At 45.8% G+C, this 25,530-nt stretch overlaps 1 protein-coding gene across 5 annotated transcripts; it reads right to left on the reverse strand.

Moving 5' to 3' along the window:
• Nucleotides 1–1,265: 1,265 nt before the first annotated feature.
• ZNF75D (zinc finger protein 75D) lies at nucleotides 1,266–24,894 on the reverse strand. Of its 5 annotated transcripts, XM_059680396.1 has the most exons (6): nucleotides 24,603–24,894; nucleotides 22,335–22,861; nucleotides 20,919–21,111; nucleotides 20,143–20,234; nucleotides 19,698–19,824; nucleotides 1,266–2,199 (listed from the first exon to the last, which is right to left on the reverse strand). In XM_059680396.1, the coding sequence occupies exons 2-6, from the start codon at nucleotides 22,779–22,781 to the stop codon at nucleotides 1,490–1,492; spliced, it is 1,569 nt and encodes a 522-aa protein (XP_059536379.1). In that variant the 5' UTR covers nucleotides 22,782–22,861; nucleotides 24,603–24,894; the 3' UTR covers nucleotides 1,266–1,489. The 5 variants fall into 5 exon arrangements, with proteins under 5 accessions (XP_059536379.1, XP_059536380.1, XP_059536381.1 ...); XM_059680397.1 differs by lacking the exons at nucleotides 20,143–20,234; nucleotides 20,919–21,111 and having other exon boundaries at nucleotides 24,603–24,893; XM_059680398.1 differs by lacking the exons at nucleotides 20,143–20,234; nucleotides 24,603–24,894 and having other exon boundaries at nucleotides 22,335–22,472.
• Nucleotides 24,895–25,530: the final 636 nt, after the last annotated feature.

Below are 25,530 nucleotides of genomic sequence, written 5' to 3' on the forward strand. Positions count from 1 at the left end.
GTTATGTGACCCATCAGTGTTAGGCATGCTCACATGTCTCATTTAATCCTCACAGCAGCCCTGAGAAGAAGGGATTATCTCCATTTTACAAAACTGAAAATAGGCTTAAAGAAGTTTCTTGATGGAAAAAAAAATCTGGTGAAAAGATATTTACATCAAATATCAAATATCTTGATGAAAAAAATATATATGTATTTCAAAAAAGTGAACATTGGCCATCTCTACATAATTTGGTAACAGTGTTTTGTTTAATGTTCAAATTTAATATGAAACAACATGCCACTTTCATAAAAAGGTACAATTTTATGAATCAATATATAGAAGCCTTGGTCAACATCTTAAACTAGGATTGGACGAAGATATAAATCCATGTCTTCCAACTTCCCTTGACATCACATTACTTTTCAGAAGATAATCACTGAGGCCATTGGGAAGGAAGAGAAACCGCCAATGTCAAAAACCAGTTTCCATCTGACCAAGCTCTCACTGAGGCCATAATTCTAAGCCACAGGCCTTACTTTGCTCTGACACTTCTGGATGTTTTCTCCTGATATGTGCATTGAGGTTAGGTCACAGGGCTCTCCTTGCATTTCACAGTAAAGTAGTTTACAAAATCTCAAGATTTTCATCAGAGCACCCAGGTGTATGGGGTTGTGTTGAACAGCTATAATAATGGGCCTCCCTTTAGGCCCTGGAGCAGTGTGGCACCAATTTGAAAGCCTCCAGTCCACAAACTTAAAGTAAATAAAGACCATTAACCACTGCTTTGTGCTTTCGAAGATAACTGAATGAAGGCCCAGACTGCCTCCTTCACCATTACACTATATACCTCAGTGTTGAAAGGATCAGCAGGAGGAGATATATCAAGTGCTTACAAGGTCAAAAGTTCTGTGTTGATATCAGGCCTTCACATGTGACTTGAAATTCCTTGACAGAAAACATTGCAGTAGTGTTCATGGGAGAAGCAACTAGAATGGATGTACTTCTCCCAGGGCAAACAGTGAATCCTCTCTTACTGTTCCAGAATAAAGTTCCCTGAGCCATGGGCTTGGTTGTTCATCCACAAAGAATAATAGCCCTAGGAAGTCTAACGTAGTAATACTCTCTGAGCTCCCTTCAGAGAACCTGAATATTCTTACTTTCCACCTCTCCTGAGAATGATACATTAGCTGAGGACCTGATACCTACCTGAAGAATTTAAATCACATAGGGTTGGGAAGGTGATAGATAGATAGATAGATAGATAGATAACTATAGACATATGATTGCTATATTTTCATTCTTTTATTTAAAAAGTACCCATTATGTTATCAGTTTTGTGCTAGGCACTAAAGACACAATGCTGAATAAGAGAGACAACTTAGATTCCTTTATGTGAAGCATGACATGTACCCCTCCCAAATTTTCTGTTAATGATAGAATCCTAGGTGCCTCATGACTTTGTAATCTTTTATTGCCTCTAGAGTCGAGCTCCATATGGTGACTTTCTTCAGACTGGAGATTCTGGACATGATTCCCTTCTCCCATGGAGCTTTTGGTGTCTAAGAAGGCTTGACCGCCTGCTGAAGTTTCTCCTACATATGCTACAGGAATAAGGCTGCTCACCTGTGTGGGTTCTTTGGTGTTTAATAAGGTGTGAGTTCTGAATGAATCTCTTTCCACATTCATGACATTTAAAGGGCTTCTCTCCTGTGTGAATTCTTAGGTGTGTGTGTAGATTTGTGTTATGGCTAAAGCTTTTCCCACACCATGAGCATCTATATGGTTTTATTCCTTGATGTGCCATTAAGTGCTTATTTAAATCTGAACTCCATCTAAACCTCTTATCACACTGTTGACATTTATAGGGTTTCTCTTCAGTGTGAATTCTCTGATGCTTAATTAGGTCAGAGCTGACTCTGAAGCCTTTCCCACATTCCTGACATTTAAAAGGTTTCTCTCCTGCATGGCCTTTCCCGTGAAGATCCATATGTTTTGGAAGCTCTTGTTTACAAGTTGAAAGTTTCTTTCTCTTCTTCACCAGACAAGCTCGAGGCCGTTTCCGTACCTTATGTGTACCACCATGATTTTCTTTGTCTGTTGTTTTCTGGGCAACTTTCATTCTGGCCTTTCTTAATACTTTGCATCCTGATGTTTGTATTTCTAATGTAGAAGTAGATATAGGTGGGTCATTTCCAGTGTCATCTTTGAGCTTTAACCCTGTTGGAATAAACAGAAGGATCAGCCATCTGTGTCCCAGAACAACAAAACTAGGAATGGAGCTTAAATAAAATCAATGATTTAAAAAAATACAGGAACAAGTGGTTTTTAGTCCAATCCAGACAATACTGCATAGACCTATTTCTCCCTGATCCTCCCTGCTAGGCCCAACAACAAACCAATTAAAGAATCTAAGACAGAACTGACAGAGAATTTTAATAACATTTAAAAAAGATTTTAAAAAATTGATTTTGAGAGACAAGAAGGAGAGAGAAACACAGATGTGAGAGCTGAACATCAACTGGCTGCCGCCTGCATGCCCCCTACTTGGATTGAGCGTGTAACCAGGGCATGTGCCCTGACCAGGAATCAAACTGGCAACATTTAGTGCATGGGATGACACCCAAACAACTGAGCCATGCCAGCCAGGGACCAACAGAGAATTTTAAAAAGTGGTAAAAAGAAGGGAAAATACTTTGGGACCCCAGGACTAGGAGAATAACATAGCAAGGTTTCTTACATGCCCACACCCAACAGAAGGAAACCCAGATCTAATGTTTTTTAACTCTCAACCTACAAACAGAAGGCTTCCTGAACAGGCTTCTTCCTTCCCCAGTCTTAATGGAAAACCTTCTGACAACATAAGAATCCATTACAAAACATCAAATCGGCAGGCAGAACTAGCAAGATGCCTAGGCACAAGTGGCCTGGCCCAGGAAGCCTATTCATCCCTGTGGATCTGAGACTCCCAATTCCCAATGAGAGATACTCTGGCCTAGGTAAATACCTTCCTTACCCTCAGGGAGCACCAGGAGGGACACATGGGAGCCCTATCAGTGCCACATAAACCAAGGAAATGACAAACAGTCTCTGAAAATTAAAATTGTCACTGGAGCATATCCCATAAAAGTAGGAAAGAACCTATGTGATAAACTAAAACATGGTGACTGCCATTAAATTATTTAAATAGGACCCAGACTCACCTAACATAATAGATAAAATGAGGACACAATAAAAATCACCCATCAGACTGAGAACAAAAAAATTCATAACTTAACAAAAGGCAATATGCCAAAACCGGTTTGGCTCAGTGGATAGAGCGTCGGCCTGCAGACTGAAAGGTCCCAGGTTCGATTCCGGTCAAAGGCATGTACCTGGGTTGCGGGCACATCCCCAGTAGGAGATGTGCAGGAGGGAGCTGATCGATGTTTCTCTCTCATCGATGTTTCTAACTCTCTATCTCTCTCCCTTCCTCTCTGTAAAAAATCAATAAAATATATTAAAAAAAAAGAAAAAAAAAGAAAAGGCAATCTGATAAAAATGAAATCAGACAAGAATTCAAAAAACAAAATCTAAGACCACAAATCTAAAAAATAAATGAAATTAAACAATACTTCTAAATAGTCCATAGTTTAAAGAGAAAGTCTCGAAAGAAATGTAAAAATACATATTTGAGCCCTGGCCAGTATGGTTCAGTGGTTGGAGCATTGGTCCGCACACCGAAGGATCTCAGGTTCGATTCCTGGTCAAGGGTATGTACCTGGGCTGCAGGTTCTATCCCTGGCCTCGTGCAGAAGGCAGCCAATCTATGTGTCTCTCTCACATCAATGTTCTCTTTCTTTTTCTCTCTCTCTTTCTCCCTCTCCCTCTCTCTCTGCCCCCCCCCCCCATTCCACTCTCTCTAGAAAATCAATGGAAAAAATATACTTGGGTGAGGAATAAAAAAAAATACATAGTTGAATGAAAATGAAATTACAACTTATCAAAATATGTGGAATGAAGCTAAAGAAGTGCTTGGAGGAAAATGTACAGCCAAAATGCTTACAATAGAAAAGGGAAAAGGTCTCAAATCAATAATCTAATTTTCTTCCCCAAGAAACTAAAAAAAAAAGCAAAATAAACCCAAATCAAGTTGAAGAAAGCAAATAATAAATATCAGAGCAGAAATCACAATCAAACAAAGTTCTTTCATCATTAAAATGACCATACTACTCAAAGCAATCTATAGATTTAATGCAATCCCCATTAAGATACCAATGGAATATTTCACAGACCAAGAACAAACACTCCAAACATTCATCTGGAATAAAAAAAGACCCCGAATAGCTACAGCAATCTTGAAAAAGAATAACAAAATTGGAGGGATCACAATACCAGAAAGCAAGCTATATTACAAAGCCACTGTCTTCAAAATTGCCTGGTACTGGCACAAGGACAGACATATAGACCAATGGAACAGAACAGAACCCAGAAATTGACCCAGGCCAATATGCTCAATTAATATTTGACAAAGGAGGCAAGAGTATACAATGGAGTCAAGATAGTCTCAAATAAATGGTGTTGGGAAAATTGGACAGATAAATGCAAAAAAAAAAAAATGAAACTAGACCACCAACTTACACCATACACAAAAATAAACTCAATATGGATAAAGGACTTAAACATAAGATGGGAAACCATAAAAATCTTACAAGAAGCAATATCTATACTGATACAACGCCTAAGGCAGTGGTCGGCAAACTGCGGCTCATGAGCCACATGCAGCTCTTTGGCCCATTGAGTGTGGCTCTTCCACAAAATACCACATGCGGGCGCGCACGTACAGTGCGATTGAAACTTCATGGCCCATGCACAGAAGTCGGTTTTCGGCCTGGGCGAGTCTATTTTGAAAAAGTGGCGTTAGAAGAAGTGGAGGGTGTCGGTTGGTTGGGCGACAGGAGACCTGGCGCAGGCGGGCCACAGGATATGCAGCGCGGGGGAGGTGAACGCGATTCATGCATGAGTTGAGTGAGCCAGTCAGTCAGCAGCCTCATTGTGCAGTGGTTAGTGCTGGTCGCGTCCGCAAATCGCGTGCGGGTGACCAAAGTATCTACTCGAAGCATAAAGTTACCTGTATTTTTCCAACCAGCTGCAAATCCTACAGGTATTTTTGTCATCAATTTAAGAATTGTAATTCTTTTGTGTTGGTGGCTTTATTATTATTTTAGCAAAGGCCAGCTTAGGAGTACCCTAATTAAGTTAATAACAATGTACCAAACTATATAGTTTAAGTTTAAAAAATTTGGCTCTCAAAAGAAATTTCAATCGTTGTACTGTTGATATTTGGCTCTGCTGACTAATGACTTTGCCGACCACTCGCCTAAGGCAATGGAAACTAAACTAAGGAGAAAATAGACAAATGGGACTACATCAAAATAAAAAGCTTCTGCACAGCAAAAGAAACCATCAACAAAACAACAAGAAAGCCCACTGCATGGGAGAACCTATTTGCCAATGTTATCTCCAATAAGGGTTTAATCTCTAAAATTTACAGGGAACTCATACAACTTAACAAAAGATAAACAATCCAATCAAAAAATGAGCACAGGAACTCAATACACACTTTTATAAAAAATATATATTTTATTGATTTTTTACAGAGAAGAAGGGAGAGGGGTAGAGAGTTAGAAACATCGATGAGAGAGAAACATCAATCAGCTGCCTCCTGCACACCCCCCACGGGGGATGTGCCCGCAACCAAGGTACATGCCCTTGACCAGAATCGAACCTGGGACCCTTCAATCCGCAGGCCGATATTCTATCCACTGAGCCAAACCGGCAATACATACTTTCTGAAAGAGGACCTACAGAAGGGCAAGAGACATATGAAAACACTACTGGCCTGGTGCAAGAATTTGTGCACATTGAAAGGAAATTAATTAGAAGAAATATTTTAATATTGCTATTTGCTCATTCTCTAAAATAGAAGTGTCAACCAAATTCACAATCATCAATGACAGATCAAAATAAAATACATATAATAAATTAAAAAAAATAAAAATAAGGCCAGTATTACCCTGATAGAAAAATCATATAAGAACAGTACACTAAAAAAAGACTATAGACTAACTAAATCTCCCATGAACTTAAATGCAATATTTGGTGAGGACCAAAATATTGGTAGACTGAATATAACAATATTTAAGCATTATATACTATAATCAAGCCAGATTTACTGCAGCTATGCTAAGCTGGTTCAATATATGAAATTGATCAATACAACTCACCAAATCAATGAGCTTTGAAAGATCATAACCCTATCAACTTACACAGAAAAGTATTTGATAAATTCCACATCCATTCTATATAATAAAGAGGTAATATGCAAATTCACACCCCCACACAAGATGGCCACCACAAGATGGCCGGCAGGGGAGGACAGTTGGAGGCAACCAGGCCTGCAGGGGGGGGGACCAGGCCAGTAGGGGAGGGCAGTTGGGGGGGGACCAGGCCTGCAGGGGAGGGCAATTAGGGGCAACCAGGCCAGCACAGGAGGGCAGTTGGGGGCGACTGGGCTGGCAGGGGAGGGTAGTTGGGGGGGACCAGGCCGGCAAAGGAGGGCATTTGGGAGCATCCAGGATGGCAGGGGAGGGCAGTTAGGGGTGACCAGGCCAGCAGGAGAGGGAAGTTGGGGGCAACCAGACCAGCAAGGGAGGGCACTTGGGGGGGGGGGAACCAGGCCTGTAGGGGAGGGCAGTTGGGGGCGATCAGGTCAGCAGAGGAGCAGTTAGGCATCAATCAGGCTGGCAGGGAGAAGTGGTTAGGGGCAGTCAGGCAGGTGAGCGGTTGGGAGCCAGCAGTCCCGGACTGTGAGAGGGATGTCTGACTGCCGGCAGTCGGACATCCCCTTGCCGGCAGTCGGACATCCCCTGAGAGGTCCCAGAGTGGAGGGGGTGCAGGCTGGGCTGAGGGATACCACCCCAGTGCATGAATTTCGTGCACCGGGCTTCTAGTTTATTATAAAATAGTAAGAAACATAGAAGTTATACTGGTATAGACTTGATAAAGACTATCACCAAATATCCCTATACTAACACATTGTTTGCGGGTAGTTTTTATCGCGCACTAACAGGTGGCGCGGGCCATTTTTGCTAATTTTTTGCACAAATGGCAACGTTCAGTAAAATTACGATAACTTTATTTTACGTATGTATACATTACCCGCATTCTACCGCTAGTCTATAAAAAACGTATTAATACATGTCCCGCGCTCTACTACCAGTCAACCTAAAACGTATAAGTAAAACGTATAAATACGTTTCCCACATACAATGTGCTAACTTCAAAGATAATGGTGAAAGACAATGTTTTCATGGAGATTGGAAACAAGGCAAGGATGTGTACTCTTATCACTCTTATTCAGCATAGTATTGGAAGTTGGGACTACTACAATAAGAATAAAAGGTGACTTCTGGGCAAGATGGCCTTTAGGTAAATGCAGTACTCGCCTCATCGCACAAACACATAAAAGATATAACTAAACTACAGAACAACCATCATTCATCACCACCAAACAAGCATTATATGAAATTAGAGGCCTGGTGCACGAAATTGGTGCACAGGTAGGGTCTGTAGGCCTGGCCAGTGATCAGGGTTGATCAGGTTCCCCAATTCCTCCTTCCCTCACCACCCACACGTCGCCACCGCATGGTTCCCTCGCCTCCCTGCCTCCTTCCCTCGCCACCCGCACGGTTCCCTCGCCTCCCTGCCTCCTTCCCTCGCCACCTGCACGCCGCCACTGGGCAGTTCCCCCCACCTCCCTGCCTCCTCCTTCCTTCACTCCTCCAGTGCCCCGCTGCTGCCCCCTGGTGGTCAGCACATAGTGAATGATCAAACTCCCGGTCGCACAGTTAAACTCCCGAGGGGACACTTTGCATATTACACACACACACACACACACACACACACACACACACACACACACACACACACACTAGAGGCCTGGACATGACATTCATACACTGGGGAGGGGGGGAGTCTCTCAGCCTGGCCTGTGCCGTCTTGCAGTCGGGGATCCCTTGGGGGATGTCTGACTGCCGGCTTAGGCCCACTCACCACAGAACAGGCCTAAGCTGGTAGTCAGACATCTCCCAAGGGTCCTTAGTGCTGCCACGGAGGCAAGAGAGGCTGCTGCGCTCGCCAGCTATGAGCCCGGCTTCTGGCTAAGCGGCGCTCCTGCTGTGGGAGTGCACTGACCACAAGGGGGCAACTCCTGCATTGAGCGTCCGCCCCCTGGTGGTGAGTGTGCATCATAGCGACTGGTCATTCCACTGTTTGGTCGATTTGCATATTAGCCTTTTATTATATAGGATAGATGGTAAAGGATCTTCTTTAAGAATAAGAAAGAAAGAAAAAATATGAACAATAAAACGGCAATATGTATCTATGATGAATCTAAAAAACAAAATAAATGAAGAAACAGAACAGAAACAGACTCATAGATAGAGAACATTTTGATGGTTGTCAGATGGGAGGAGGGTTGAGAGATGGGTAAAAAAGGTGAAGGGATTAAGAAGTACAAATTGGGTCCTAACCAGTTTGGCTCAGTGGATAAAGCATCAGCCTGAAGACTGAAAGGTCCCAGGTTCAATTCCGGTCAAGGGCACATGCCCAGGTTGAGGGCTTGATCCCCAGTGGAGGGCATGCAGGAGGCAACTGATCAATGATTCTCTCTCATCATTGATGTTTCTATCTCTCTCCCTCTCCCTTCCTCTTTGAAACCAATCCTATCTAATAAAAGAGAAACATGGTAATTAGCGTACATCCGCTACCCTTCCCATTGGCTAATCAGCGAGATATGCAAATTAACTGCCAGCCAAGATGGCGGCCGGCAGCCAGGCAGCTTGAAACTAACATGAGGCTTGCTTGCTTCAGTGACGGAGGAAACCAACGTTCCCCACATGCCTTGCCGGCCTCTGAGCTTGCAGTTTGAAACATTGTTACAAATATAGAAGCTAAACAAAACCCCAGAAACCTGCTTTCAGCTGGCCGGGACCTCAGAGCTGGAGTTGATACAGAGTTTCGATTATAGAACCCAAACAAACCAGATACCAGCTTTCAGCAGCAGAGGCCAAAGAGCTGGAGCCAGAGCTAAAGCTGGCCCAGAATAAAAAAAAGAAAAAAAGGAGCAGTTGGGAGCTTCAGTCACCCGCCAGCCTGAAAACAGCCCTCAGCCCCTCACCCAGCCTGGCCAGGCACCCCAGTGGGGACCCCCACCCTGAAGGGTGTGTGACCAGCTACAAACAGCCATCATCCCCTCACCCAGGCTGGCCAGGCACCCCAGTGGGGACCCCCACCCTGATACAGGACACCCTTCAGGGCAAACCAGCCGGCCCCCACCCGTGCAACAGGCCTCTATCCTATATAGTAAAAGGGTAATATGCCTCCCAGCACCAGGATCAGCGGAGCTGAGAGGCCTCCCGGCACCGGGATCAGTGTGACAGGGGGCAGCGCCCAAACCCCCTGATTGCCCTGTGGCTCTGTGTGTGACAGGGGGCGGGGCCACAACCTCCCTATCCGCCCTGCTCTGTTTGTGACTGGGGAAGGCGCCCCAACCCCCTGATCAGCCCTGCTCTGTGCCTGATAGGGGGGAGCTCCCCAACCCCCTGATCGGCCCTGCTCTGTGTGTGACAGGGTGCGGCGCCCCAACCCCCCCACCCCACGGGCCCTGCTCTGTGTGTGACGGTGTAGAGCCATAACCTCCCCATCGGCCCTGCCCTGAGTGTGAGAGTGGCGGCACCCCAAACCCCCCTCCACGGGCCCTGCTCTGTGTGTGATAGGGTAGAGCCATAACCTCCCCATCGGCCCTGCCCTGAGTGTGACAGTGGCAGCACCTCAACCCCCTGATCCGCCCTGCTCTGTGCATGACAGGGGGCAGCGCCTCAACTCCCCAATCGGCCCTGCTCTGAGACCGACCAGGGGCTGCACCTAGAGATTGGGCCTGCCCTCTGCCACCCGGGAGCAGGCCTAAGCCAGCAGGTTGTTATCTCCCGAGGGGTCCCAGACTGCGAGAGGGCACAGGCTGGGCTGAGGTACCCCCCCGAGTGCACAAATTTTTGTGCACCGGGCCTCTAGTAAAAATATATTTAAAAAATAAAGTAGTACAAATTGGTTGTTACGGAATAGTCATGGAGATGTAAAGTACAGCACAGGGAATATAGTCAATAATCTATACTAATAATAGAGGAATATGCAAACTGTCCAGGACGCCGTCACAGTAACAGTAACGACCATCAAGTTGCCTGGGGCAACAAGGCCAGCAGGGGGGTTAGTGAGGGACGACCAAACAACTGAACAGCAGGATGCTTGGAACAACCAGGCCAGCACGGGGGTTAGTGAGGGACGACCAAATGACTGAACAGCAGGTTGAATGGGGCAACCAGGCCGGCAGGGGAATTAGTGAGGGTTGACCAAATGACTGAACAGCAGGCTGTGTGGGGCGACCAGGCCAGTGGGGGGGGGGAGGGTAGTTGGGGGTGACCAGCCTGGCAGGGGAACCCAGTTGGGGGCAACCAGGCTGTCGAGGGGGGGCAGTTGGGGGCAACCAGGCCAGCAGGGGGGACAGGGAGGGGTGACCAGGCCGGCAGGGAGGGGACAGTGAGGGACAACCAGGCTGGCAGTGGGGGGAAGTTGGGGGTGACCAGGCCAGCGGGGGGGGGGGAGGGGCAGTAAGGGGCAACTAGGCCAGCAGAGGGGGCAGTTAGGGGTGATCAGGATGGCAGTTGGGGGCAACCAGGCCTGCAGAGGGGGCAGTTAGGGGCAACAAGGCTAGCAGAGGGGGGCAGTTGGGGGTGACCAGCCTGGCAAGGGGGTCAGTAAGGGACAACTAGGCCGGCAGGGGGTGCAGTTGGGGGCAACCAGGCCAGCAGGGGGACAGTAAGGGGCAAACAGGCTGGCGGGGGGGGGGGGGCAGTTGGCAGCGACCAGGCCACCGGGGGGGTGCAGTTAGGGGTGACAAGGCCAGCAGAGGGGGCAGTTAGGGGCAATCAGGACATCAAGCAGAGGCAGTTAGGGGTGATCAGGCTGGCAGGGGGGCAGTTAGGGGCGATCAGGCAGGCAGGCGAGCAGTTAGAAGCCAGTGGTCTCAGATTGTGAGAGGGTTATCTCACTGCCGGTTTAGGCCCAATCCCTGGGATTGGGCCTAAACCAGCAGTTGGACATTCCCTGAGGGGTCACTGACTGGAGAGGGTGCAGGCTTGGCTAAGGGGAGCCTCCCCACTTTCACAAATGTTGTGTACCAGGCCTCTAGTCCTATCTAATAATAGACAAACATGGTAATTGACCATACCTTCACTATGCCTCCCATTGGCTAATCAGCATGATATGCAAATTAACTGCCAACAAAGATGGCGGCTAATTTGCATACTGCAGGCAGGCGGGGAAGCGCCATCCCGCCTGCCCTGCCACCATCCGGGCCTGCTATCTGCAACCCGGGGTGGCGGGCATCTGTGTGTGACCCAACCGAGGGCAGCCAGGTGGGGCAGCAGTGATCCGATGGCCCACCCAGGGGTCCCGTGTGCAACCCGACCTGGGGTGGCGCCCCAATTCCCGGATCAGCCCTGCTGTGTGTGTGACCCGGGGAGGCAGGGCAGACACCGAGGGATCGGGCCTGCCATCTGCCACCCAGGGAGTGGGCCTAAACCAGTAGGTGGTTATCTCCCGAGGGGCCCAAGACTGTGAGAGGGCACAAGTGGGGCTGAGGGACACCCCCCTACACCCTTCTCCCACCAGTGCACAAATTTTTGTGCACCGGGCCTCTAGTCTATATTAATAATAGCAGAATATGGAAATTGTCCGGGATGCTGTCACAGTAACAGTAATGACCGAACAGCAGGCTGCTTGGTGTGACCTGGCCGGCAGGGGGCTTAGGGAGGGACAACCAAATGACTGAACAGCAGGCTGCATGGGGCAACTAGGCCAGCAGGGGGGGCAATTGGGGGCGACTAGGTTGGCATGGGAGTGCAGTTAGGGGCGATCAGGCAGGCGAGCAGTTAGGAACCATGGTCCCAGATTGTGAAAGGGATCTCTGACTGCTGGTTTAGTCCCGATCTGGGATCGGGCCAAAATTGGCTGTTGGACATCCCCCGAGGGGTCCTGGATTGGAGAGGGTACAGGCTGGGCTGAGGGGAGCCCCGCACCGCCACCCCACCCCCTGTGCCTGAATTTTGTGCACTGGGCCTCTAGTATTCTAATAAAAATGCATGGTAACAGATTGGTACTATATTTATTGGGATGATCACTTAGTTAGTTATGTAATGTCTAATCCCTGAGGAGTATACCTGAAACTAATATAACAATGTATGTCAATTGTAATTGAAAAATAAAAATTATCAAAAAATGGAAAAGACAAGAAAGTAATAAAAGGAATTGCATATTATGTGATTGTCTACATGGAAAAATCTCAAGGAATCAAAATCTCTCTCCCTTCCTCTCTGTGAAAAATCAATAAAATATATTTAAAAAACAAAACAAAACAAAAAAAAACCAAACAAACAAACCCCTCCTAGAACTAGGAAGTGATTTCAGTAGGGTCACAGGATACATGACCAAAACAAAATCAATGGCATTATTAAATAAAAACATTGACCATGTTGAAGCCAAAATTAAAAGTATTACCATTTATAATTGCTCCAATGAAAATGAAATGCTTTCACATATACTTAACAAAACATGTAGAGGATATTTATAGTGAAAATTACAAAAAGTTGAAAGAAATCACAGAAGACCTATATAGAAAGACATACTTTGTTGGCTGATTGGAAAGATCACCATAGTAAAGATATCTATCTTCTTCAAAGTAATATATAAGTTTAATGTGATTTCTAGCAAAATCTCAACATAGTTTCTTATAGACATAGAGCCTCAGTGCACAAAATTCATGCATTGGTAGGGTCCCCAGGCCTGGCCAGAGCCTTCCTTCCTAGGTTGCCAGCTGCCTGCCGGGGCCTTCCTTCATTCTGTGCCACCCCCCATGGTGGTTAGCGCACATCATAGGAAGTGGTCGAACTCCCAAGGGGACAATTTGCATATTAGCCTTTTATATATATAGACTAGAGGCCCGGTGCACAAAAATTTGTGCATTGGGGGGGGGGAGGGTCCCTCAGCCCAGCCCATGCCTTCTTGCAGTCTGGGACCCCTCAGAGGATGTCCACCTGCTGGCTTAGGCCCACTCCCTAGGGGATCAGGCCCATGCTGGCAGTCAGACATCCCTTTGGCAGCCTGGAAGCCCTCGGGGGATGTCCACTTGTCAGTGGGGAGCAGGCCTAAGCTGCAGTTGGACATCCTTAGCGCTGCTGAGGAGGCGGGAGAAGCTCACGCCACCACCGCTGTACTGGAAGCCATCAGCCTGGCTTGTGGCTGAGCAGAGCTCCCCCTGTGGAAGCACACTGACCACCAGGGGGCAGCTCCTGCATTGAGCGTCTGCCCCCTGGTGGTCAGTGTGTGTCATAACGACCAGTCATTCCCAGTTGTTCTGCTGTTAGGGTCAGTTTTCATATTACCCTTTTATTATATAGGATAGAGACCTGGTGCATGGTGGGGGCCGGCTGGCTTGCCCTGAAGGGTGTCCCGGATCAGGGTGGGGGTCCCCACTGGGGTGCCTGGCCAGCCTGGGTGAGGGGATGATGGCTGTTTGCAGGCTGGTCATACCACCTTCAGGGTGGGGGTCTCCACTAGGGTGCCTGGCCAGCCTGGGTGAGGGGCTGATGGCTATTTGCAGACTGGTCAAGCCCCCCCCCCCGTGGGGACCCTCACTCCATGGAGGTTTGGCCAGCCTGGGTGACTGGCTGATGGCTGTTTTCAGGCTGGTCACACGCCCTTTAGGGTGGGGTGTCCCCACTGGGGTTCCTGGCCAGTCTGGGTGAGGGGCTGAGGGCCGTTTTCAGGCTGGCCAAGCCCTGTGATGAAAGCTCCCAGCCTCTCCTTCTTCTTCTTTTTTTTTAATTCTGGGATTTATTTACCTTCTATAATTAAAACTTTGTAGATTTGAGAGGAGCTCAGAGCAGGCCAGGGCGGGCGGGAGGGAAACCTCCTGCTTGCTCCAGCTCCGTGGCCATGGCCGGCTAAAAGTAGGTATCTGGGATTTATTTATCTTCTATAATTGAAACTGTGTTGCTTTGAGTGAAGCTCAGAGCCAGGCCGCGGCAAGCAGGAAGCTTGGCTTCCTCCATCATTGGGGCAACCAAGCCTCCTGCTTGCTCCAGCACTGTGGCTGCCAGCTGCCATCTTGGTTGGGTTAATTTGCATATAGTCGCTCTGATTGGCTGGGGGTGTGGCTTAAGGCGTAGCAAAGGTACAGTAAATTTGCATGTTTGTCTTTTATTAGTGTAGATAAGCTTACTCCAAAATTTATGTGGAAAGGCACAGGTCCTAGAATATCTAAAATAAAATTTTATCTTGACAAAAAAGTATAAAGTGGGAAGAATCACTTATACTTGATAGATATTAAGGCTTATATAGTATACTAGAGGCCCGGTGCAAAAAATTTGTGCACCCAGGGGGAATGGGGGGTCCCTCAGCCCGGCCTGTGCCCTCTCGCAGTCTGGGACCCCTCAGGGGATGACCACCTGCTGGCTTAGGCCCGCTCCCCAGGGGATTGGGCCTAAGCTGGCAATCAGACATCCCTCTGGCATCCCGGCAGCCCTTGGGGGATGTCCACTTGCCAGCGGGGAGCAGGCCTAAACTGCAGTCGGACATCCTTAGCGCTGCTGAGGAGGCAGGAGAGGCTCCCACCACCACTGCTGTACTGGCAGCCATCAGCCTGGCTTGTGGCTGAGCAGAACTCCTCCCACATGAGAGCACCCTGACCACCAGAGGGCAGCTTCTGCATTGAGCGTCTGCCCCCTGGTGGTCAGTGTGTGTCATAGTGATCAGTCATTCCCAGTCCTTCTGCTGTTAGGGTCAGTTTCCATATTACCTGTTTACTATATAGGATAGAGGCCTGGTGCATGTGTGGGGGCCGGCTGGTTTGCCCTGAAGGGTGTCCCGGATCAGGGTGAGGGTCCCGCTTGGGTGTCTGGCCAGTCTGGATGAGGGGATGATGGCTGTTTGCAGCTGGTCACACCCCCTTCAGGGTGGGGGTCCCCACTGGGGTGCCTGGCCAGCCTGGATGATGGGATGATGGCTGTTTGCAGCTGGTCACACCCCCTTCAGGGTGGGGGTCCCCACTGGGGTGCCTGGCCAGTCTGAGTGAGGGGCTGAGGGCTGTTTTCAGGCTGGTGGGCGACTGAAGCTCCCAGCCTCTCCTTTTTTCTTTTTTCTTTTTTATTCTGGGATTTATTTACCTTCTATAGCTGTCACTGGAGCTGAGAGCCCGCTCCAGCTCTGAGGCCGTTGCCAGCTGAAAGCAGGGACCTGGGTTTGTTTAGATTCTATAATTGAAACTCTGTTGCCATCACTGGCCGCTCTAAGCTCTGAGGCCTTGCTGGCTGAAAGCAGGTTTCTGGGGTTTGTTTAGGTTCTATAATTGCAACATTGTTTCATCCGGAGCTCAGAGCTGAGCTGCAGCAGGCGGGGAACGTTGGCTTCCTCCATCACTGGAGTAAGCAATCCTCATGTTCATGTTCACTTCAGCTGCCTGGCTGCCAGCCGCCATCTTGGCCGACAGTTAATTTGCATATCTTGCTGATTAGCCAATGGGAAGGGTAGCGAAGTTACGGTTAATTACCATGTTTCTCTATTATTAGATAGGATAGCTCCTAGAGGCCCAGTGCATGAAAATTCACATAGCTCAATGGAACAGAACAGATGCATAAAAATATGCCCAACTGATCTTTGCCAAAAGTACAAAATCAATTCAATGGTAAAGGATAGCCTTTTCAACAAATGGGGCTGCATCAATTAGACCACCAAAGGAAAAAAAATGAGCCTTGACCTAAAAGTCACACTTTATATAGTAACTAAAAATGGATCATGGTCTTGAGTCTAAAAATCATAAAACTTTTAAGAAAAAACATAAGAGAAAATTTTAGGGATCTAGGGTTATTCAGAGTTCTAGCCTTGATACCAAAAACACAATCTATTAAAGCAGCGGTTCTCAACCTGTGGGTCGCAACCCCTTTGGGGGTCGAACGACCCTTTCACAGGGGTCGCCTAGGACCATTGGAAAACACATATATAATTACATATTGTTTTTGTGATTAATCACTATGCTTTAATTATGTTCAATTTGTAGCAATGAAATTGGGGGTCACCACAACATGAGGAACTGTATTAAAGGGTCGTGGCATTAGGAAGGTTGAGAACCACTGTATTAAAGGAAAAATGGGAGCCGGCTGCAGAGGGCCCAGGGCCCGGGCCCCGCATGAGGTCTGGCAGCGGCAACATGGGGTTCCTAGTTATGGAGTGTGCTGCGTGGTCCACGGTGCCAACCCGATGAACAAGTGAACTAGCGCCCTAACTGGTTTGGCTCAGTGGATAGAGCGTCGGCCTGCAGACAAAAGGGTCCCAAGTTCGATTCCAGTCAAGGGCATGTACCTTGGTTGCAGGCACATACCCAGTAGGGGGTGTGCAGGAGGCAGCTGATCAATGTTTCTCTCTCATTGATGTTTCTGGCTCTCTATCCCTATCTCTTCCTCTCTGTAAAAAAATCAATAAAATATATATATTTTTTTAAAAGTGGACTAGCAAGTGGGGCCCTGTGCACCTTCTACAAGAGCCACATTCAAAGAGCACCGGCTGGTCAAGGAGAAAGTGCCCGAGCTGGCCAGCTTCAAGCTCAAGCCCTATGTGAACTACCTCACCCCAGTGGGCACCGGGCACTCACAGGCCCCTGACGGCTGGCAGAGCAGCTCTTTCATGAGGTGGTGGCCGCCATCGAGAAGGACTTTAGGGACAATACCTAGTGCCTGGAGAAGCACAGCTTCGAGCCCACGCAGGAGGCCAAGCTCTTCCAGCTGTATCCCACAAGAACTTCCTATGCTAGCCGCCAGTGATGCAAGTCTGGACCGCACATTGCCCCCTGCACGACCCCAGCATCTCTGTCCCTTTACCTGGCTTCTATTAAAGACCATGGCTACCTTAAACAAATGAAAAACAATTGGTTCTCATCAAAATTAAAAGGTTTCACTCTGTGGAAGCCCATGGGAAGAGGATGAAGACAATATAGAGACGTGAAGAAACCATTTACCAACCATATTATCTGACAAAGCACTAGAATCTACAACATATACAGAACTCTCAAAACTCAACAGTTGAAAACAATTAAGTTAAAATATGTGCAAAAGACATTTCACTAAAGAAAATATAGAGATGGCAAATCAGCACATGAAAAAGATAAAACATCATTAGCCATTAGGGAAATGCAAATCCAAACCACAAGGAGATAACACTACATGCCTAACAGAATGGCAAAAAATAAATTAAAAAGATGTCAATACTAAACACTGGCAAGGATGTGGGGAAGCTGAATCACTCACCCATTGCTGGTGAGAAGGTAAAATTTTACAGCCATTATGAAAAACAATTTGGTAAGTTCTTATAAAATTAAACATGCAATTACCAAATGAACCAGCAAATGCACTCTTAAGGCATTTATCCCAGAGAAAAGAAAATTTATCTCTACATAAAATCACATACATAAATGTTCATGGCAGCTTTATTTCCAATAGCCAAAAACTGAAGACAGCAAAGATATCTTTCAGTAGGTGAATGGTTAAACAAAGCATTCACCTAGTACTATGGTTGGCAAACTGCGGCTCACGAGCCACATGCGGCTCTTTGGCCCCTTGAGTGTGGCTCTTCCTAAGCCTTAGGAGTACCCTAATTAAGTTAGTAACAGTGTACCTACCTATATAGTTTAAATTTAAAAAATTTGGCTCTCAAAAGAAATTTCAATCGTTGTACTGTTGATATTTGGCTCTGTTGACTAATGAGTTTGCTGACCACTGACTAGTATATCAATGTTATGGAATATAATTCAGCAGTAAAAAGTAGTAAACTGTTGAAACATGCAACAACTTGATGAACTTCCAGAAAATAATTCTGAATAGAATAATTCTGAATGAAAAAGTGAATCCCAAAAGTTTACACAGTTTGCATTCCATTCATATATTATTGAAATTGCAAAATTTTAGAAATGTAGAACAGGTTAGTGGTTGGCGTGGGTTGGTGATGGGGTGGGGTGTGGGAGGGACGTGTGTGTGGTTATAAAGGGGTAACAGGAGGAATCCTTGTGTTAATACAACTGTTTAGTATCTTGATTGTGGTAGTAAATACACAAACCTATACATATAATAAACCTCTGAAGAACTAAATATACACACATAAACAAATACAAGTAAAACAGGAAATATGAATAAGGTCAGTGAATTATATCAGCATCAATATTCTAGTTGTGATATGATACTTTTGCAAAAGGTATCACTGAGGGAAACTGGGAAAAGTGTACATGGATATCCTCTGTATTACATTCTAAATCTGCATGTGAATCTATAATAATCTCAATAAAAAGTTCAATAAAAAATACAGGAGCATAATCTTAAAAATCCCTGTAAAGGCTCCTATCAAGGAACATTTCTCCTCTTTCCATGTATATAGTTATCTGTAGAAAACTGTCCTTGAACTATAGGGGCCTTAGATCTATGGTTCTTCCACTTGTTCCACTTTAAATTTAGAATGCAATAATGTTCTGAAAATAAAACCTTGAGATCACGAACTACCATCTTAATTCTAGATTACTGTCAGGAAGAGTGAAGGATTCTTTTATACTTTCATGTACTTCAAATGTTTAAATGGGCAGAATCTTAAATTCAATATCTTCTTTATACTCTACTGTGGTTAAGGATGAATATGCAATGAGGAAGCTAAGAACTAAACCTAAGGAGGTTCGATCAAAACAATATGGGGAATGAGAACTCAGTGCTATTGAAGTAGACTTGGTTAGAGATGATGGTGGCTTACACTAGGATGATAAGAGTGGAAGAGGGTTGAGAATATCATACTAAGTGAAATATGTAAGTCAGAGAAAGCTAAGAACCATATGATTTCACTCATATGTTGATATAAAACTGAAACTCACAGACAACAGGTTACCAGAGGGAAGAGGGTGGGGTGGGTAGTAAAAGGTAAAGGGGGCCAAATATATGATGCCCTTTCCTGACATGGAAAAGATATGAGAGTAACAGATTTGCAGAGTGGGGCGGAAGTATGATATGATGGGTTAAGATTTCTATTTAGAATAAAGAAGTGGGATCTGTATTTGTAAAAAGTTCTCTAGGTCAGCAATTTTCAACAGGTGTGCCACAGGAGGCATACTAGTGTGCCACAAAAATTTTTTAAAACATTCAGTACCTGACTATGTAGTCAGGAGCACTGACCTCTTTTCCCTTAGATTTTCAAATTAAAAAAAAAAATACAACAGCCAACACAACAATAGCTGTCCGGTGTGAGTGAATCAAACTTAAACCTATTTTTTTTGTCAGATTGGCAAAAAATATAATAGATATTTTTGGTGTACCGAAGAATTTTAGTAATTAATTAGTTTATGTGTGCCATGAGATGAAAAAGATTGAAAACCGCTGCTCTAGGTGATTTGGATATGCCTTTCTTTTTCCCCACATCACCAAATTGAGAACCAACCATCTATTGGAACATAGGGACTCTCTCATAGGAATGCATTTTCCATAAACTGAGGACATAACAGATTATTCAACTTCTATACAAAGGAAAGGAAGAATTTTTACCTAGAGAGATGACAGTCTCATAATTTTCCTGCATTACTTCATTGTAGAGGGTCTTCTGAGTAGGGGCCAGTAATTTCCACTCTTCTTCAGAAAAATGCACAGCCACATCTTCAAATGTCAACAAACTCTAAAGAAGAGAATGGGTTTTAGTTCAGTATTTGCCACTACAGAAGTTGTACTCTCACTTATTTCTGAATTCAGTCACTGAAATTAAGTGTATAAAATTTAGGGAGGAAAAGTGAGTGGCAGAAAAGAAAGAAAAGAGATCAGTAAACAAGCTTGGGAGGTGCCCAATTCCCACTGTCCCAAGCCTAGCTGTGTAAAGGACATCTGAGGCTAACTAGGCTCAGGGTACCTGCTGGGCACTGTGGGTCTTGGGCAGCAGAGAAAAGCATAGATAAGGTCACATTCAGGCTGCCTGAAAAATCTGGAATGCACAGCTCACCTGGGATTCAGACAAGACGAGCTCAGTTGCCATCTTCCAGTTTGGGGTGCTTTTCTGCTCAGAAAAGGCTAGAATCTGTTGAGCAGGCACGGCTGTGGGTGGAAAGGAGCCAGAAAATTTCTCTTTTCTGTTTATGAATATCCTGAGCTGATTTGTAAAATATAGAATATCAGGACACCTTCAGTAAAGATAGTTCACCTTCATGTGTATGACTGTGTGTGTCATGCCAAAAGTGGCCTTTTCATGGTAAATAAGAAACAAATATCCACCACTCCATAGAACCGGTTCCCCAGATTTCACGAGATAAATTATTAAAGGAAATTCACTATTTTTTCCTGTCATAAAATAGTTTGTTCATTGGGCCAGGCAAGAATTAGAGGTGTTTGAAAATGAAGGACTCAAGTCCTCCAGTGTATGGCAGGAAATGTGAAATGTTTTTGTCTATTAGTATTTTTTCCTTGTGCACAATTCTCTTCCTCTTTTGCTCATTTCTGATCTAATTTCTCCTCTAACTTACAAGGGTCAGATGACCCCACCAATCCCTATTCCATATTCTCTCAAATTTCTCAGGAACAAGGTCCATGATATGAATACCAGGGTTCCATGGATTGGATATTACTGCTCCTCACCTTCACCCACCATTGACCTATTATAGTCCCATATGAGAGACATCCTAACTGCTAGCATGGCTGGGCATCTGGAAAATTCCCATGATATTCTAGCTGAATCGATTACTATCACAGCTCCCAGAAGAGAATTTTTATGAAGCTCCTCACCTCTTTCATATACAGGCTGTGTTTCTGTGTGAGTTTTCGAGCCCAGCTGTTCTTGTAGTACCTGGTATGCATTCCAACATTCTTTCTGGAACACACCCATTGCTTGGGGCTCGGCTGGCTTCCACTTAAAGCCTGGGACCTCTGCTGTTCCTCCCAAGAGCACTGCCTCCTTTCCCAGGTCATGGACTGTGACCTAGAAATAATCCCCATCCTCATTAGCACAGAACTTACTTGCAGTTTTAGGGTGTGGTGGAGGGATGAACAAGAATAGAGCCCAGATTTAGGGAGTGTGTGACATCAAAGGACGTACTAAAAAACTGTAAAGGGATTGTGCTACCCTTTTCTCACAAAGAACTATATACATCACCTGGGAAATAAAAAAAGCTGTGGCTGCTGCTAACCTCCACCCCTCCACATACAGCCACAGCTCAGGCTACTAGCAGACTGGGTGCAGGCTGCCTGTTCTCATGCTGCCTTCACTGGCTTGTTTCCTAGACTTAAAGCCTTGCCTGAGTGGATTTCTATATTTTAGTCTTATCTAAGGCATTAAATAAAAAAGGGGTTTCCTCTTTGTCAGATTTTCTAATCCCCTCGTGGCTAGGAAAGGATTTTGTGGAGAAAGGGGATGGAATGGGGGGGGGGGAACTGGGGAAAGTTCAACTCTAACCTCCCTCTTCAGGATTCAGTTGTAGTAAGACACAATAATATATCCTGCCCTGTGTTCCTCAAGGTGGGCTCCTGAGGAAAGGAAGTGTGCTGCCATCTCCCCAGGGCATACCTTGGTCCTCCACTCACCAGCAAAGCCAAGGCTAGATCACTAAGGCAGGGTACCGGGGGCTCTTTTCCTAGCCCAGAGATGTGTATTCCCACTACAGAGGGCCTACCCTTCAGCATCTTGATTCTCTCCATTCCTCTTTTGGCATTTTTCTTCTTTCCATGTCCTTGCTTCCCATTTATTCTACTTTTTTCTCCTCCTCTGCAGTCTCCCTAGAGTTGTTTGATTTATACTTCTGTTTGCTACCCTCGCTCTCCTTTGATCTGTAAGTTCTGTCTGCTCCTCCCCCGCCCCCCGATTTGCTCTCCTTTCCCAATTTGTTCTTGCCTTTTATTTCTGTTTCTAGGAAATCAAGTCCTATCTCCTTCGCCATGCCAGACTAGGCTCACCACACTCAATTTGCACTGGCCCTAAATAGGGCAAAATGCATTTCTTTTTGCTAAGGCCAGCAAAGACTGCCAGGAGCTCTGAAACCTGTAGACTATTGCTGCATATATGTGATTTCAGATCTCACCTAATTGTCCTAAAGGAACAACGGAAGAGTGACCTAACCAAAATCATTCCCCCATTAATCTCCCAACCCATAAACATACCCACTCTTATCCTATTTCATTGTATGTGTGAGGAATCTTTTTTCTCACCTCATTACTTATTCCACCAGGTTCTCTCTGAAAGCGTTCCACTAGGGCCACAGCCTCTTTGATGCTCTGTGGATGATACTTCTGTACCCAGTTCTGAATATCTCTGGGCAGAATGATTAGGAACTGCTCTAGCACCAGCAGTTCCAAGATCTGTTCTTTTGAGTGGATCTCTGGCTTTAGCCACTGATGGCATAATTCCTGAAGTTGGTTGACAGCCTCGAGGGGTCCAGGTGCTTCATGGTAACCGAAACTCCGGAATTTCTGGCGAGCACTCTCAAGACCAAGACTGTCCATGTGTGGGCTGAATTTCTTACTCTGACTGGAGCTCTCTTTCACAGACTCCTTAGTCTCCCACAAAGACTCCACGTGTGGGTATGAGCATGCGTTCACTTTCAGATGTCTCATCATCATTTGCTCTTGGAACAGTTTTTCTCCTATTTGTGACATCCTCCTGGTGCCACCTTTGACAACTGAGGCCTTGTCAGGTTTGGTACAAAACCAATGAATGGATCTTCTCCCCAAGGACACTGAGGGAGGAGAGGAAAAAGTGGAAGTCAAGATAAAAGCCACATGATATATATTTATTTGCTATTTATAATTATCTGAGAAGAATGAACAGAAAAGTTCTGTCCTGCTTCCTCCTTAAAATCAACTGCCAAGAATTAGGACACTCATGATGGCAGATTACTTCAGAGTAACATGTTTCTGTCCTTTTCTGTTACTCAACTTTGAAACAAAGAACAGCTCAGAGGATACAGATGTCAATTGAAAACCTTTTGCTCAAAGGAACAAATTGGTAGGTGAATAAAACTGGCACCCACTTGCTAAAAGGAGCTTTAAGACTATTGAATACTTAATATGTGTGCTTCCTATCCCATCTTCACAAATAGGGCATATTTGAGTTTTTCTAAATTTTAACAGATCATTCCAATCTTTTGTCTTTAGTCAGGGGGAAAATAACTTCTATGCCCCTTCATTCTCTTATGAACACTGAAATCTTTACTTCATGAAACATTTGATAGTCTTCTTTCCATTACATTAACACTGGCAGGAGAACTGAGACAGGAAGATAAGAAAGTATTCAGGAAAAAAGTAACCTTATTCCTCTCAGCAAATATCCCTCGACTAAGCAACCAGATGCCCGCAACATTTTTTGTGGGTACTTTTGGGGAAAACTTATAAAGGACTCTGTGCAAATTGTGTACCTGTGTACTCAATATCTTGTTTACTTACTGGAAAAACTTCCATTTGTTTATAAGATATCTAAATGGCAGATGTTAAAGAAGGAAAGAAATGGTGATGGTTAAATTTCTTGAGACAGGAAGGGTCTGGTAAAGGTACCCCTTCTCCTGACTTTCCATTTCCTTAGGGTCATTACAGATCTCTAAAAAAGGCTGAGGATAGCCTGGAAAGTCTGATTTTCCCTGACGTGATCCAGCAAAAAGAGCAACAAATTTATTTCAAGGATACCACCGGTATTCAAAGAAATGGTTGGGTCTTTGCTGCCTATACAGGCTGAGGAGGTACAGGGACACCTCCTATATATTTCATTTGTTTGTGGATTTTTTGGGTTTTTACATTTATGTATGTATGTATTAAATTTTATTGGGGTGACATTAGTCAACATGAACATATAGGTTTCATGTGTCAATTACTAAGTTACAAAATCTGTATATAGGACCATATGCCCACCACCCAAAGTCAAATCTCCTGTCACCTTATAATAGGACCCCTCTCCCCCCCCACTTCCTCCTTCTGGCAACCTCCTATATTTTTTAGCAGCAGAAGCTGTAATGACCCTTCTTCCAGGGATATGACCATAAGCCAGCAGAAACCTGAAAGTTTCGCTGGGTGCAGTGGTAGACATCACTGCCCCATCCCCCACCACTAATTCACTACACCTTCCGCGTCGACCACTAGGGTGACAATAAGCCCTGTGCACGTGGGCAGCCTCCGAGTGTGCTCCAGCAGCACCCCGGGGTGATATTTGCACATAGAGTACAAAGAGATCGCTTCCGGAGGTTAGATGTGGAAATAGGAGCCTGAATATGGGCTTCACAGAGAAAAGGTCCCGCCTGAACTCAGGTTGATCGCCGCTTGGCAAAGATGCCACCACGAACTGGGGGCGGCTACATCCCCCATCCCCCACCTCACCACTCCGCACCCCCCACCCCCTCACCACCATGCAGGCTGCAACTGGCACGTGCGGCCCTTATCTCTCGAGCTGTCTAGACCGAATACAAAGGGAAAATCGGGCTTCTCGATTACCTTCACGCGGCTCTGGCCTCCGCGGACACCACTTCCCTCTTCCTCACTAGACTCAGAAGTCGCCACGCCTCCGGGCTACTCTGGGAAGAAAGCTCTCCGCGCCTGCGCCACTGCAGAGGCCGGGTCCGGAGTGTGTGACGCCTGGCGAGAGGAGCGCCAAGACTCAGAAGCGCTGGGAACTTGGAAGATCAGTCTCCCATCCGATGCCTCTATCTCCCGGAGACTGTACCCCGACTCGCCATTTTAAGGTCGCGGTATGTGGACCGGGCCCCAACCGGAAAAGGAAGACTCATTTCCGGTGGCTTTGTGACAACCACGCCCAGCCATCTATCTTCCTTCCTTCACCTGTGCAATCTCAACCCAGCCTGCTAGAAACAATCCCTGGGATCCTTTCCAACCTCCAACCTTGAGGGATGGCCTTTCTGTTCCTGTTCAGCCCCTGATGCAAAAACAAGTTAATGCCATCGAGTCTCCAGACCAGCTGACAAAGGGTGCCACAATCTCTCTCTCTCTCTCTCTCTCTCTCTCTCTCTCTCTCTCTCTCTCCCCCCAAGAATATTTTTTTCATTTTTAATGCATTTTATTTTATTTTAAATTTTTATTGTTGAAAGTATTACATATGTCCCTTTCCGCCCCATTGACCCCTTTTAGCCCGCAACACCCCCCACCACCACCCTATTGTCTATGTCCATAGGTTATGTATATATGCATACAAGTTCTTTGGTTGATCTCTTCTCACCCCACCCCCCTGCCTTCCCTCAGATTCAACAGTCTGTTCCATGCTTCCATGTCTCTGGATCTGTTTTGTTCATCAGTTTATTTTGTTCATTAGATTCCACATATGAGTGAGATCATATGGTATTTGTCTTTCTCTTCCTGGCTTATTTCACTTAACATAATACTCTCCAGGTCCCTCCATGCTGTCTCA

The sequence above is a fragment of the Myotis daubentonii genome, chromosome X, assembly GCF_963259705.1.
Source record: "Myotis daubentonii chromosome X, mMyoDau2.1, whole genome shotgun sequence".
NCBI lineage: Eukaryota > Metazoa > Chordata > Mammalia > Chiroptera > Vespertilionidae > Myotis > Myotis daubentonii.